The 16,887-nt window shown below is 41.6% G+C and overlaps 1 protein-coding gene across 2 annotated transcripts in view; it reads left to right on the top strand.

Moving 5' to 3' along the window:
• The window catches only part of frmd4a (FERM domain containing 4A), a 98,319-nt gene that overhangs the window by 15,449 nt on the left and 65,983 nt on the right, over window positions 1-16,887 (top strand). Inside the window, exon 1 of one of the 2 annotated variants that reach the window (XM_084933231.1) lies at window positions 5,233-5,996. The exons of the other annotated variant lie outside the window; for it this stretch is intronic. Coding sequence (XP_084789357.1) covers window positions 5,964-5,996 — 33 coding nt within the window. The 5' untranslated portion in view covers window positions 5,233-5,963. Of the gene's footprint in view, window positions 1-5,232; window positions 5,997-16,887 lie in introns of those variants that run through there. 2 annotated transcript variants of the gene reach the window in all.

Raw genomic sequence — 16,887 nt, 5'->3', positions numbered from 1 at the left:
GACACACAGTGAATAATGATAAATATGACTCCTTTTTTCTTTCCTTCCACTGTTTCTCTCTGTTTTGTTGTCCCATTCTGCCATGGGTCTGCCAGTCTCTTGTTTAGTGTAGTCACCTGGCTTGCTGTACCAGATAGGTTTTGATATATCCTACTATGCAAAAGTCTTGGCTCATCCTTCATTTCTTATATCTTTTTTTCTTCCAAGCAGCCAGACTTTCTTGTAATCTTTTAAAGTGGTCTCGAGGAATAGTTTTCTTCTCTGAAGGTCTTGCAAAGTTTTTTCCTGGCCACTGGCTGTGTTTTTTTAAATATTTATTTAATTTAATCCAGTCCTCAGACCTAACCATTTTCACAGTATTGTGATCTTTGTTTGCTGAGTCACTTAACACTGACCTATGAATTTCGCAAATATATAAAAGGCATCTAACCAAAGAGATGAAACTGTGTTGTGTCTACACATAGCAGAGAAAAGACTATTTTAAATGGAATCTTCAGGCACTTCGTTCCTAGCAGCCTGGTGCAAAAATCTGTTCCCACTGAATACATAAAAACAGATATAAAGTAGTAGAAGTTTTGCACCAAGAAGATAATTCCAAAAGAGCTATTAGCTGAAAGCTGCTTTCTGTGCAGTGTGTATTTAAAAAATATGAGGTAAATGGACAATTTGAGGACAAAAGAAGAAGTGCCCAGTGTAAAAAGCTGTCTACAGCAGATTAACGGTATCTAAAAGTCACATTCTCAAGAAATAGGCAGGTGAGCTGGTAGGTGAGCTGAGAGATACAGCTAAAGCTTCAGTTAATTCATCTACTGTTTGCTTAAGTCTCATCGCAAATGGTCTCAGTGGAAGGGTGGCTGTCAAAAAGCAATTCTTAAGGAAAAGAAACAGGTATAAAAGGTACAGGTACAAGGCACATGTATGCATATTTGCGGAAGCACTGGACTGAATTTTAGTGGCACCAGTTTTTTTAAATCATGAACCCAGATTTGAACATCTTAGGGGAGGTAAGGGGAGGGGTACAATAGTGAGTGCCTACAGCCACCTGTGGACAAGTGATGGTTCGGAGCTGTATTTCAGCCAGGGATGTAGTGGATCTTATCAAAACGGATGGCATTGTGAATGCAGAAAAGTGTTTTTGCTGCACTTGCAGAAAAGTATCTGATTATGTGCTACCATGAAATACCTTCTAGAAAGTGTCTGATTGGCATTGGGTTCATTTTAAAGCATGGCAGTGAACTTTAGATTACATGTTGATGCAGTAAAAGCATACCTTGATGAAAACACACACCGAGACAATGGAACGCTATCATTCATAGATTGGCCTTGACATTACTGAAGAAGTGCTGTCATGCCATCAGGGAACAGAGCAATAAGCAGCCAACGTCCAAAGAAGAGCTCTGAATGTCCTTCAAGAAGCCTGGAGAACTATTCCTGAAGACTACTTAAATAAATGAGGTTACCTAAGAGAGTTTAGGCTATATTGCATAACAAAGGTGTTCATATTAAATGCACACTGCGGGTCTCAATAAAGTGCTGCACTTTGTGCAAAGGTGACTCAAGTCACCTTTGCACAGTGCTGTAGTTCTGCAGATATTCCCTGGTTGAATTTCCACTATTGGATATTTTAAAAAATCAAACTAAATAATCAAACTAAACAAATGGTGTCTGGCTAATTTATCAGAAGAGCACTGAAACGTCCAGAGTGGCAGATGGAACAACAGATTAAACGACAAAAAAGACATCAGGTTGAAGCATGAGTTGGAGAGCCTCTACAAGGAAAAAAAACTCAATAAAAAAAACCAAACCTCGTTTATGCTTTCTTTTTCTTTTTTCTTTTTTTTTTCTTTTTTGCTGTGATGTAGTTTAATTGGTAATCATTGCAATTAATTCCTTTGTTTCCCCATGTTACAGTCTCTAATTACCTCAGCCGATTGGACGTCTGCTTTTTGCAGTGTAATTGCAGCTCTCAATAGAAACACAAACAGCCAGAAGAAAATTACACACCATTTTCACAATTGTCCATGATGTGACCCTCATATGTTCACTCAGTGGAAATGCTGTTGTCTGTACTGGAAAGTGTGAAATTTACAACGAGGGTTAAACGCAGAAGAATATAAAAATGCAAGCGTGCGAGAACCTAGAGGCGCCAGAACAATAAAGCTGCACACTCGGACCAAAGTGTGTCTGCTCACATCAGCGTGATGGAAAAAGTCACCAGGGATTAATTTTGGGGTTCAGCTGGGGCGACGGGGACAGGAGTGAAGTGGAGGAGAGGAGAGTAGATGAAGGGGGATGGGGAAAGGATGGAGGCAGTGGGGATGGGTTTAAGGAAAGTGTGCATTATTGAAATGTGCAATACCCTGTGTAGTATTGTCCTGTGATTGCGATGTTTATCACCCCCTATATTCCACCCATTCTATTCTGTATGTCCTGTAGAGGTTTAATAGTGAGTGGGACGACGAGGTGTGTGTGTGTGTGTGTGTGTGTAGGATTTGCTGACAGGTTAACATTCACTGTCAGCAGTAATGTGTGATGGTGATATATGGGTATGACAGTAGGACTTGCCTGGCACAGCACATATAGTCTGGTTAAATAAAAAAAAAATAGCACTTCAACCTTATGCCTCAATGAATTTTTATGTTTGTCCCCTCAAAAAAAATGTTTTATTTAGCCAGAGTAGTAATATATATTTAATAAAGAGAAACAGAAACTGTGAAAATTTGCTGTGAAAATAAAATAATTTTCAGGCGCAAATGCGCTCTAGATTTATGTATAAACTTACATTTAAGAGCCTGGTGTGAGGTCAGAGGTCATCTTATTAATGCAATTTGAGCTCCTCTCTTAGCCTCCCTATAGAGACCTCTGTGGCGCCTGACAATTTTCACCTCATCAATAAGCTGGTGTTTTACAGAATTAGGGATTGATACAGTGTGTGTCTGCACTGTCTGTTTATGTTTATTCATCTGTGTCTGTTTCATGTCACTGAGGCGTGTGAATTTGTTAGCACGTGCAGCGATACGGTCGCGTGGTGTCATGGCGATGTTCCGTGTGAAGTAGTAAATTGTCTTATGTGAAGTGAACCGAGGAGTGTTTTCCCGAGGGAAATCTTTTGTTTATATATGAGTCATTAATGAAATTCATGACTTTGAATGCTATCCCTTTTTAATTAGATGGTTAGTAGCTCAGTGGCTGTAAATATTGCATAAATTTCAACCTTATGGATCCCCGAGCTGTGCTTTTATTAAACATACATTCATGTTTGTGATGGCGTAGTCCAGAGAAGACTCTTGTGAAACCTCAGTCTTTGCATTAACGATAAAATCAGTTTGACAATGCTTGTTGTTCATACATGAACATAATAGGACCACATTGGTGATCATGTCCATGCATTGCTCTGCTTAAATGTCTGCGCCGTCCAGGCAAGGCTGCGATCAATGCTGAACTTTGACAGCAGATTCCTGTTTATCTGCTTTTTCATCTGTGCAGTGGATATCTGATGGTGTAGTGGTCACAGCAGGATTTCAGCTTGTCGACACAAATCAATCACTTGGCCATTGATTAACTGCTGCTGGGATGGAAATCATGTTACGGAAGAGAGCAGTGGATGCTTTTTGCACAGCCTGATGTGTTAAAGTTAGACGTAATAAATGGAATTATTCCTCTTATCTCCACTTCAGCACACATTAAGAGTGTTTAGAACCATTTGTTTAACACGCTTTTCCTTGGCTTTTCTCTGTTGGCCCTCTGTGTGTTTCAGAATTGATTCTGGGATTTTACTGACCAATTTTAAAGCAGATTTGGGTCAAAAATGCTGATGTGCCCGTATGAACCAGTTCACAGCCTTTTAATTTGAGGTGCTCAGGGCTTAAATCTAAAGATGACTGATTTTGCCATCAGGGCTCCCCAGCTTTGGAACAGCCTGCCTGAGGAGATAACGCTCACAACATCAGTGATGTCCTTTAGGTCAATTTAAATACTCTTAGGGCAATTTGAATACTTTTGCTTTCATTTAAAAAATGTACTTTACTTTTAATTTTTTTATGGTCCTTAATCATCTGTCTAATCATCTAGGATTTTTCAGTTGCCGTGCTTTTAAAAAAGTGTTTTTATTGATATTTTTTTAATATTGACATTTTGTCAGTATAATATAATGTGTCATTTTATTGTTAATTTTAAACAGCCCCTCCATTCATCATTTTGTGTTGGCTTTCTTTATTTAATTTACAAGCAGATTCCTCTTTTTCCTCACCTCTTTTACAGCACTTTGTAAAGCCTATTGTTAATGGTGGTATATATAAAAAGTTACTACTGTTCTCTTACTGTTTTTATCAGAAGGGCATTGTAAATTTAAAGGTTAGGACTGTGGAGGGGCAAGGATATGTTATGCTGTAGACAAAAGCTAATGAGGAATCCTCAAAGATAAATTATATAGCAATCATCTGAGTTAATTTGATTCTTTTTTGGGCCTATCTGGGTCAATTACAAGAAGCAAGGATAAGAAACAGGGAGCGGCAGAGTGCTTCAATTGCATTCCAGCTATAAAGGCTTGTTGAAGTCAGCGGGCAGCCATTTGAACTACTGATGTCTTCTAAGTGCATAGTTTGATCCAGCTGCTGTGACTGAGGAAAGGCAGCAGGCACAGGAGTGATTTACTTATCTATTTATTTATTCCATGTATTTATTTATTTAGAATTATCCCACCGCCTCTGCGTGCGCCCACCATTGTTGCCATGGCAACGGCGAGATGCAACTCAGAGCAGAGGTGATGATTTGTTCACATTTTCATCCATTTATAATGGGGAATAACGCTGTAATGCTGTAATAGAGCAACAACAGACTGAATCTAAGAATCTAACATCACAGCACCAAAGCGCTGCTGTAACACAATATACTGGATGACCTGTCACATGCTATGAATATATACTGTGGGCTTTGGTGCAGGTGTAGCTGTGTAAGCGTGGGCATGCCAGGAAAGGAGGGACAGGGTTTGTGTGTGTACTTGTGTGTCTAGAGAGTGACTCATGCCTTGTCTGTTAAGAGAAAAGAGGGTGATCAGGTTGCTAGGCGATTAAGAGCCACTATTGTCTGTAGGGACAATAGGAGACCCAGGAGTGCCCTCTTGTCGCTTTCTTTTCTCTCTCTCTTTTTTTAATCCTTTTTTTTTTACACGTACTATAAATGTACATTTTGTCTGACCCACCCCCCAGCTTGGGCGGGAACACAGAGTTGACAGTCAGCAGGAAGATCGACAAAAGGGCATTATGGGAGATGGGGGGGATGTCCAAGGTAGCAAAACAGGCGGACAGAGAGATCAGAGTGCAAGCAGAGGGAGAGGTTAGCTACCAGGAGAGCTGTGCCATAGAGAGAGAGAAAAAAACCTGCAATCATTTGCCACATTGAAGGGAACAAATGTAGCTGGAGGCACTGAGGGAGAGGGAGAGGGAGAGGGAAGAGGACAGGCAGAGAGAGAGAGAGCGGGAGAGGGAGAGAGAGGGGGAGAACGAAAGCCAAGGAGAAAGGGAGAGAGTTAGAGAGAGACAGAAAGAGAGGGCAACCTTCCGTGGACATTGCACGTTAAAGCCACACTGTTTTGTACGGGAAGATCCACACCAACTGACAGGTTGGCGGAAGAAGGAGAAGCACTGGGAGTTTGGCACTGCCCTCTCTCCTGCTGCCTCCCTCTGTGTGTGTGTGTGTGTGTGTGTGTGTGTGTGTGTGTGTGTGTGTGTGTGTGTGTGTGTGTGTGTGTCTATATGCTTGCACTCACACACATACAGACACTGGCTCTCTCTGTGAGCCTGTCAGAGCGCTGGGCTCTCTGGGTGGGTAGGGAGCTGTGTTGTAGAAGAGATGTTCGCTCTGAGGATGAGACAGCGTTTCTAACAGGATCTATTTGCGGACTGGAATAATACGGTGACACAATCGAGAGGGGCCCGAGCCCACTGGAACCAACCTCATCAACTATGGAGGGACTGCTGTCTCCAATGAGAACGCGGGTAAGTCACCATGGGGATTGCAGAGCATCCCACACGCTGTTTCTTCCACAGGAATCCATCACCAGAATAGCATAGAGTGAGATAGCGTGCCCTAAAAGCTGCATGATTGCTGAAATAAATCAGAAATTGTAGGCAGGATGCAGGGAGAGAGTGGGAGGCGCACGTCTCAGTTTGGTGTGTAGGTAAAAATGTTAAACCTGAAATTTAGTTTCAGTGTGTGTGTGTGTGTGTGTGTGTGTGTGTGTGTGTGTGTGTGTGTGTGAACAGATTAACAAGGGATTGCTTTGAAAGAATGACTCAGTGTTTTCAAAGTGGTGCCCATCTCCATTCAGTACAAACCACTGGCCTTTTGATTTATGGTAGAGAAGGAGCAGAGAAAGAGGTGCAAGGGAGGAGCCGTGCAGTGAATTGGATGAATATCTGAAAGTGGCCTTTCACTATTGTTCCCGTTAAACATGACCTTTTGTATTAGTTGCTCATGTCCCTGTCCGGCATAGTTGACTATACTGTAGGCTGTACCCTGTGCTCAGCATCTGTTGGACAGTGATTGAGCCTGAAGCACACAGAAAAGGCTTGTGAGAGAGGTAAATTATATGTGTCTGTCTGTGTTAGCGATTGTGTGTTACTTTAGAACGTACAGTACCAGGGAGTTTATCCAGCACCAATGTGAGGACAGTAATCGAGACTGAGAGGTGTCATTCCTTGTACGTTTTGACCCTGCTGCTTCTTCTCGATGGCAGTTTGTGTTACTAAATACATACAGTATATTGTGTTATTAATGTTTATAAAAGCATTATTGCATTATTTTTGCAGGAGATGGGAATGATTTTGTAGAAGTGTCTCAGCAGCCATCGATCCAACACTAAATCAGGCGCAGGAAATAAATAACTTATTAGCTGGACCCTCTGTTACTATTTTACCTGCTTCCCCCTTCCTGGGAGGACAAAGATGATTTAGCAGCACTCATTTTATCACCACTGGTACCGACCCGTGCAGCATAAAATAAATTCCCATACATGTGAGAATTTGCATACATTTTAATAGGCTGTTTATTTCTGTTGTAACCTGCAGGTATAGTTCATACGCCCTATTATGACTCCCACACAAGCTTCGATGTGTAAAGATGCTGAAAGGTTTGAGACACTGGGATGACCTGATGGGATTGTCACACATGAGTACCCCCGTCTGCTCACCTTCCCTCTCTCGCCTTTACATCTCACACTCCTTCTCTTCTTTTCAGTGGGAGTTTTGACCCTTTTTTTCTTTTCCCATGTGCATTTGGATTTGCCCAAATTCTTCTGGTATTTTAAGCCAGATCTTTCTTGCTTCTCCATCCTTTTTGTCTGCCCACCTGTCCGTCTGCCTGTCTGTCTGCCCCTTGTCGTGTATTTGGCAGTTAATGCGAGCGATGTAATTGGTATTTGCAGATCGGCCCGTGATTTAATCCAAAGAGGAGTGTTAGCGGGCTGTTTGGAGATAGACTTGGCTTCAAAGATATGGCGCCGAATCAAGTCTGCTATATCTGTGCTGTCTGCCACCCTGGACAGATTTGCCACAGAGCTGTTGGAATCATTTTCAATAACTAAATGACTTTTTGCATTTATCTTCATCAGCCACATTGAGCTTCACATGCCCCACAGTTGATGTGGGTATCTCTGTTTTGGCGTCAAAGTCACTTTCAGTGGATTTATGAATCACAGCATGATGAACCAGTGCAGGAGTCTATCAAAGTTTATGCTGCATAATCTCATCTTAATACACTTACTCTCACCCTCTGAGATAAAAGGGCGTGTGTAGTGAAAGCAGGAGTTTTGATTTGTGGCTTTCAGGAACAGTACGGAAGGTAATAAATGCCAGATATTTGTTTTCAGAAGCAGCGTAATGCTGTGTTGTTTCTCAACAGAAGTGGAGCCATCTACTCTCACAGCAAATACTGCACCTGCAGTAAATAAAAGAAACTGAAAAGAAAAAATGCTATCCCATTTAGGACCATTTTAGCCACTAAATAGTTCATTCTTTCTGAATCTTACTCCAAGGGTGTGCAAAAAGATGTTCAACACCTACTAAGAGATTGGAACAGCTATAGCCTGTAAAAGCTCCACTATTCCTAATCCTCAGCTCACTAAAATGGGGAAATTGTGCTGAGATGGCCGTGTCAGCTATCGAGTGGCCTTTAGAAGAGCTGTAGTCATATCTCCCGAAAGCTCCTGTTCTCTCTACTTCAATCCAGCAAGTTTTTTTCCATGTGCACTCTCTTTCTTTATTTGGATGACAGTAAAGGCCACTGATGCAGGAAAATGAAATAAAATAAGCATCAGTGAGCTGTGCGTCTGTGTTGCCTGTGCATAGTTACATACAGCAGAAAAACAGGTCAACACACACACACACACACACACACACATTGCATACAGGATGCAGTAAGCAAAGTTATCCTGAGGGGAATCTGAAAAAGTAGCTAGTTTGTTAGTAGCCAGTCCATAAACTTTGCTCACATGTACCCCTTGCTATTATATTTTCTCTGTGTCTTTCAATGTGCTCTTACAGTTGCAGTTTATTTTAGTCAGGGCAAATATCTCACTGCACTTAATTTCCAAACTTTATCTTAACTCTGCGCACTGTCCTCTTCTTGTTTTTTTTGTTTTTTTGTAAACGAGAGACTTGAGGGTACATCCAGATTCTGTTGGCCCTTGCAAACCCGAAAGATGCGCTCACAGACTCCTAAAAAGAAAAATAGAGTTCTCTGTAGGTTTCCCCTTCTTGTGTCTAATATATGCATATAGGTCAGTAGAACAAGGAGCTCAAACTTCATAGAAATCTTTCTCTGGAGACCGTGTGTGCTTTTATAGGGCACACTTTGTGCACACAGTACGGCGTAAATGTGCGGGTGTGTGTCTTGTGTATCCTCTCTCCAATCAGCTCCTCCTGTGTGTTAGTGGATCAATGAGGAGTAGTTATCTAGAGATTAACCCTGTCAATGCTCTGTCAGTCTAACCAGAGAGACTCCTCTGCTCTTCCTCTCTCACTCGTGTTGTTTAGTTCGCTCTCTCTTTCAGCACTATGTCACTGCCTCTCTCATCTCCAGGCTCTTTCCTCAATTGGTTGTATTTCTTCACATGAGAATTTGTGCGTGTGTGTGTGAGCGTATGCTCTTTGATAATTAAAAAACATTTGTTTTTTTATCATGCTTGCATTAAAATGCAGAGCAATTAATGTTTTCATAGGATCTCATCGCAATGTCTCAAAAATCCAAAAAGTAACAAATGTGGTCACATGGTGAATACAGACGTGCACCATTTTGCTAAAAATGCAAACAGGATTGCAATAGCTTTGAAGAAAATCAGAATTCGATATTTCCCCGAATCCTTCAGCCCTAATGTGTGTGTGTGTGTGTTTGTCCAGATGCCCATGACAGATGGTGCCATTAGAAAAATGGCCATGGGCTTGCACATGCACACACGCTCTTCTGCAAACATGCACTTAGTCCATTAAAGAATAGCCAGTTTAAATAACACACACTCATCCACACACCTCCCTCCCTGAGGATGCACTCCTCCCCCCCTCCCCAAAAAAAATAAAAAATCCCAAATTGTTGTGTTCTCCATACGTGCATGCCTGAAGCCGACCTCGCTATCTGGGTTAATATAATTACGAGTGAAAGGCCAGGATGGTGGGCTTCAGATTTGCAGCAAAAGGTGGGGCTGCATTTGGCAGCCTGCTCAGTCCTCTCTCTCTCTCCCTCTCTCTCTCTCTCTCTCACACAATGAACAGCAGGTTAGCTGGCAGCATTTAAAGGCCAAAGTGCGCAGCAGAGGGATGTCTGGTTGCTGAAACCACATGGGGCAAATGCAAACAAACACACATGCTGGGGTTCTGAGGCACAGACACACACATGAACACACATACTCAAACACACACACAGTTACATGTACACTGAATGTAGAGCCACATCTCCCAGCTGTCATCATCTTAGCCTAATAAATGCACTGTCAAGGGAAATCTCAGTTATGGGCCACATTGGATTTTATGTTGTGATTATAGTTTTTTGCTGAAGTACAAACAGCTGCGCTGCTGCCCTATGATATCATGGGGCTGTGTATAAATGGCACACCTCTTCAGCCACATTTCTATTGTTATGTTTGTGCATTTTAATGTTCATAAATGTCATTTTACAATGTTGAATGATGTAGAATACAATCACAGGTAATGTTAGAGTGCAACTACTTGCTGTGTTATTCCTGTACTGAAACGCTGTCCCATTTGGACAAAAGGTACACAACAGCTCTGATAGTTGTATAAGGCGCTTATGATATTGTATATGCTTTGCCTCACACATCTGTATATGGTGATAATACTTTAAAGATTATTATTGATATTATTATATATATTCCCCACTCGCCCCTACGGGTGGTCAATCCTTCAAGCTCAGGTCCTCTACCAGAGGCCTGGGAACTTGAGGGTCCTGTGCAGTATCTTAGTTGTTCCTAGGACTGTGCTCTTCTGGACAGAGATCTCCGATGTTGTTCCTGGGATCTGGTGGAGCCACTCGCCTAATTTGGAAGTCACCGCACTTAGTGCTCCGATAATACTTTAAAGATTATTATATATATATATATATATATATATATATATATGTATATGTATATATATATATATATATATATATATATATATATATATATATATATACATATATATATGTATGAACTTTATTAGCTATATATTATCCTTATTAGCATCTGTTAATTCACAAAAATTCACATCCCACGTGCAACACCCGTGCACTGATGACATGCAGAGAGGCAGATTAAGATAAAAAGAGGCTCAACTCTTGCTCTGCAGAGTAAGATTAGATCGGCGGGATGCCATGTTGAGAGAGTCCTCCTCCCACAGTTCCCTGTTTGAAGCGTTTCCTCTCTGCTGAGCGTCTCTTTCCCCATTTTTGAAGACGCAGCCCGGCGGCCATGCACCACCTCTGGTTGTGTAAATGTGTGTGCATTTGAGCGTACCCTTTGGTGTCAAGCATGTCAAATGGGCTCTTGTCCCCTTGAAGAGTTCCAAACGATGAGATCAATCAGGGCGCAATTGAACAACTGGAGAAGCAGACCAAGCACTTGATGTTGTCATGGAAACGCGGGGTGCAGATTTTCCACTTCATTGGCTGTCATTAGTCTAGAGGCGTTTTTTAAATAATTTCACAGAAAGCAATTGAAAGATGGGAGGGCAGAATTAGTCTTCACATAGATAGGTAGAGCACATAACACGAGAACCGTCGTAAAGATAATTTCACTATAGCGTGGTGCATTTATTTCTGTCAGTGTTTAAACCCTATCTTTTAAAATAAAAAAGCCTGCAGCAGTCCCATTATTAGATATTGACTCTATCTATGTACTTATATAGAATAGCGTCTCAAGAGACATTGACTGCACTGCCGTAAGCCTTTAGACAATCCAAATGGCAAATGTAATGCTATATTTCCTGTATTAGAATGTAATCACCACTGCTCAACCACACAAGTATCTCTAATGAACCTACAGAGGATTAGTAGTGTCAGAATTCCTACAGTGGGTGACACTGGCTCTAAGAGGTATCATACATCACCCTATCTGTTCAGCTATGTTGCACAGATGAATTTTATAAATACACAAATACTCATGCATACTCTTACCCAGGAAATAAGAGTTTTATTTTTTCCCCCTGAAACCATAAATCATTTTCTTATCTCCTCTAGTCATACACACTTAAGCACTTCTTCCACCATTTACTCTGTCATTTTTCCCCTCTGCACCATCATAGACTCACCATTTCTAGCCCATTACACCCATACTTTAAGCCACCCTATATGTCTTCCCCTGGGCTCTGAACTGTGACCTTTTATAGATGAAGAGAGTAAGCTTGCAGCGGTTACTAGCAGGTCTACTCAGATTTGATTGGCTGACCATATAACTGCCCTGAGGTGAGAGGTAGAGAGAGAAAAGAGGCATACTTATTTGTATTTGTAATGGTGTTAAGAAATAAATAAATCACAGTTGCACCATTCTGACCCATTCGCATGCACTGAGGAATTCCAGCTTTATTAGAAAGTTGCAATCACTCCACCACCACCACGAGTCTCAATTTCAGCCTGTGGCTGTGGAGTTTCTGGCTTCTAACCTGGATAAGCTTAATTGTCAAAGCAGCAAATGTGAAGCTGCAAAGGATTATATTGCTGTGCTGATGGCTGTTTGCTTGGGTATCCATTTAGCATATTGGCTCATGGTGAATTTTTTTCTAGCAGATAAAAAGAAGAAACTGAACCCACTCGACTTGATGCATGTTAACATCAACAAAAACTGCAGAGCACACCAAATGTGCCCTTACAAATTTGTAAAAAAAAAAAAAAAGAAAGAAAAAAAAAAGGATGACAAACACAAATACAAAAAACAACAACGAAACAAACACTGTCTTTTTCAAATTCAGGTACCATAAAACCTTATTTAGGTCTGTTGACCAAAATACATTTTTGCACTTTATGAAGATTTCTAGTAGAATTTTAAGTTCAATTGTTTCCTTTTAGGTTTAGTGAAGCTTCCTTCTTGGTTTTTTTCCAAATGTCTTTAATCAAACAGCATTTAACAGTTTTACATTTGCGGTTTTTACGCTCTAGTGCGCTAATGGCTAATTCATGATTTATGTACATGGCTGCTCAAGGAGACAAAGACATTGAGCGCTTTTGCATACAGATGCATTGTAGACTCAAAATGTGCACATCCCCAAACACACGCATGCACACTGGTCAATTTGCATGCTCCATAACATCTATGTGTACAGCCCCAGACATATGGACCCATGCGGTGCCACTAGACAGCTTAATTGATGTTGGCTTGTCAGTTTCCTAGCAGTGGGGCTGGGAGGAGTGGGTTCACGACTGCTTAGAAAAACTGATAGATAGGAGGATGAATGGATGGAGAAAAAGAAGAAAAGATGTAACGTTGGCGGGATAAAGGAGGGGAAAGAATCTGCTTATAGTCACAGACTGGACTTGGAGGGGGTAGGGGGTTCTTTAAGACACCTTGACAATTCTCAGTTAGGACTAAGACATAAAACCTTTGAGTTCCCTTAAATAAAAAGCATGCATTTTACTGCTTATTGCATAAGCAGTCTAAATGCTGGGTGTTTTATTTTACATTTCTATTCTTTCCACCAATCCTTTTCAATCTGTGGACTCTGTGCAGTGTTTGCCAGGTATCCTATTACCTCTCTTCTCCCCTGTGTAGACAGCTGCCATTACGCTGAATTAAACCAAAATATGAAATCAGCATTGCCAGATTGATGCTCATCCATCCTCCTAGGAATATTTACATCATCCTAAGTGTCTCTCTGACCTCTGATGCTCTCATTATGGCTTGTTAGAGCAATTAAAGGTGACGTGTGTCAGATTTATAACTCACCCCTGAGTGTATTTGTGTCTGCACATACACGGATGTGCATTTTCTTCTGAACAGATGTGAGCATCTGCCATTGCAGTTAAGGCCATTAATAAACGTCTTGAGGTGTTTGTATGCGGATGTGTCTGGTTTTCAGCAGCAGCTGGTGTTATTTGCTGTGTGCTTTGTTTGCATGTACATCTTTTTCTGTGTGTGTGTTTTTTTCAAGTGATGTAAATTAATATATGTAGTTATAAAACGGCACAAGTTAATGTAGATATATATATTTTATATGGAAAACATCTGGATTTAACCCTTCTACTTTAATTTGCTTGCAATTACAGAATAACATTTAAGACACGCACGCATACACACTCACTGGCAAAGGTTGATGCACTAATTCTGGTAAATACTGATAAATATCGTTGCTAACCATTAACCTCCCAGTATCTTTTTGTTAAACACAGGACATGCATAATGCTCAAAATGCATGTCAGCACTTGTGCAGAGGTTGAACAAAACCAAGGAAGTGTCTAATAACACACAAAAGTAAAAAGCAGATCATGAAGACGAGTCCAACTTCTTTTATTCAGTACACCATCAATCTTACATGAAATGTCGTCTAACAGGTTTCTAAAATGGGTGCAGGTGGGTGTTGGGTATTATTATGTACATTGGCATTGAATTGAGCAGCTTAGAAATAATGGTGCAGTACAAATACCTAAAACATAAAAAAGTTCTTGAGAGCAAATGTTTGTTGTTTCTTAGAGCTGCCAGGTGAGTTCAGTGGTAACCGCCCTGTAGAAACGTTGCTGTTGTGGATCTCTAGATCAGCTTTTATCTGCTGTGCCGTTTTTTCAAGTGTATTTTTCCCCCGATATGCTTTAATTACATTCACATGAGCTGTTTGTCTTCATTTATTCACCATTTACACTACTTTCACGTATGCAGTGCATTCCACCCTCTTACCACCAGAGTGTGCTGTGCGATGGGATTCCTAACCTTTCCCAAGGTTCCTCTGAATAACAAGCTCAGCACTTGAAAGTCCACCTGAGGAAGAGCAGTCCCGATGGGCCCTGAAGTTATTTTTGTACTCCGTTCTCGTTTATGAAGGTTTGAAGTTCCTCTTCACATCGGTAAGCATCAAGAAGGCGAGAGAAAGAAAAAAACTACTGATGTTGCTTTAGATTGCAGCTGTCAGCTGTTCATTGTGTCCTTTCTGATGTATGGGGCCAATAAGCAGAGACCCTCTGCTCTAATCGGCAGTGGTCTGCTGCTCTGCTGTGTATGAGCGCTGGCTGTTTGGTTCAGATAAGAGCAAAACTGTACACCGCATTTCCTTTCATCATTGTCATCACAACTTTCTCAGCAACGCAGTGGTTGTGGAGTACCGAGGTTCAGAACAGGAGATCATCTGTGTGTGTTGACTGAAGAACAGTGAGGTATATAATTAATGACCTCATCCTGTATCTCCTGCTGTTCACGAGAGACAGTGACTGGAAAGAAGAGCAATGAAAGAACAAGTGAAATCAAGAGAGGAAAATGATGGGGCGCCAGTGAGTGAGGATTGAAAGGGAGGGGAGCATATGCTAAATGCTGAGCTTGATTAATAATTATGAGCTGTGTCAGTGACTGAGTGGCCATCCTATTACCCCTGCTGTCTGCTAGAGGGGCAATTACGTGGGATTTGCCCCCCATGTTCCCTCCCAGTAGACTTTCTCTCGTCTCCCTCCAGTCCTTAATGTTTCATGTGGTCAGCTTATACCATTTTATTCCTTCCTTTCCCTTTCATAGTTTGCATAGCACCTCTGTTCCCATGGCAATAGTTGGCTCTGAATGTAAATATGTGGTAAATATCATGGGACGTGACCCTGGCTTGGACAGACCCAGGAGTGATCAAGCACTGTCTGTCACAGCACATCTTTTCTTTGACTGGGGTGCAGATGAGGAGGTGTAGCAAGGACAAAGACAGAGGAGGGTGGGAGGTGACTGGTTTGTCTGGCTATGGCCCCAGGTGGCATCAGGCTGCCTCTCTCTATAAACCCAGTGTCTTTCTGGATTCTTCTTTCATCCCATCCATTTGTTCTGCACAGCAGAGAAACATAAATAAGGTGAAGTGTTTGCTAAAAGATAAGGCGAGTAATAGCTGACTATCAGTTCTGATACAGTGAATAAAACCATAAACACAAGCTGCCATGTTGTTCGACATTTTCCCTTCGCAATGATGAGAAGGATGGCCTGGAGTAATGTCAGGAGGTGGAGATGATCTTCTCAAATTACGTCTTTCTTTTGCTGTACCCCGGGGGGGCTCTCCTTCCCTTCCTCCTCTGCACGTTAAAAAAGACAAAGCCTGAGTCATTTGGCAATGCATTTGCCATTGGTTTGCGTGGTAGAAGTTGAGCCGGAGCACCTGTCAGAGGTGTGGGGCCCATCTGTACAGTAACAAGCAGCTTAGTCCCATGCCTGCAGCAAGAGGTGGAGCTGGCACCGTCTGGCTTGGGTTACTGCCCTCCTGGGAGAAAGCATGCATGTGTGTTGAGGGTTATAGCATGACTAGTTCATGTTAGCTCATTAGAAGCGTGAGGAAATGCAAGTATGAGTGTGTGTGTGTGTGTGTGGGGGGGGGGGGGTTTACAGGTGCATCCTCTTTGTACTTTGTATTTGTTTATGCACATGCTTCGTTAATTTGTGGCCTGCGTGCCTGAGGGATCATAATGATTTAATGTCTATAAAGGAGGAGAGTTGTGTAGTTACGACGGGCTGAGAGGTTTACGAGAGTTATAAGCACAGCTGCATCCTGCATGTAGACAAATATGGCCGAGCCAAAGGTCTAAAGAATGAGAACTGTGTGGCATGGGTGTGAGCAATACAGGAACACTTACATTAGTTTATGGGGTTTCAGCAGTAATCTCTGTTCCCAAAGCAATTCAAAACATTAAAATAACTTATGTTGAAAAATGCCTGGCATTCAACACTGATGTTTACTTAAACTGCAGATTTGCTTATTAATGTCTAAACTGAATGTCTCCAAATTTAGAAATAGCAATTAAGATGTCACAGAAACATATTAAAAGCTTAAAACCATGTTTGCCTCTTTTTTTCCCCTCAGTAACCCAATGTTTTCCGTTGGGAGTACAATCGTGTATAACCCATTTCCCACCATGATCTGGTCTGTAAAGATTAAATATGTAGCCGCATCATCAAACATTTAACGCTCACACTGCTACAAATCAGATTCCCAACTGTGTGTGTGCCGAGTTTGGGGGGAGAGCGCCTCACGTGCATGTCTTGATCCTAAGTTGATGTGAGTGTGCTGCTTGCATGCTAGAGTAATTCATAAAAAGTTGGGCAGAGTTGCAGGCAGACGGGCGTGCATATTTTTAAACTGAGTGTTAATTGTTAAATTAAGGAAACAGTGTTTTCTTTGGTGTGGTTGAATACGTCTATCCCTGTTTGTTTCCCTGCATAGCGGAGGCTGTGAAGTCTCC

This window comes from Perissodus microlepis, chromosome 7, assembly GCF_051167445.1.
Source record: "Perissodus microlepis isolate ML-2025 ecotype Zambia chromosome 7, ASM5116744v1, whole genome shotgun sequence".
NCBI lineage: Eukaryota > Metazoa > Chordata > Actinopteri > Cichliformes > Cichlidae > Perissodus > Perissodus microlepis.
This window is presented reverse-complemented; position numbering and strand designations above follow the sequence as displayed.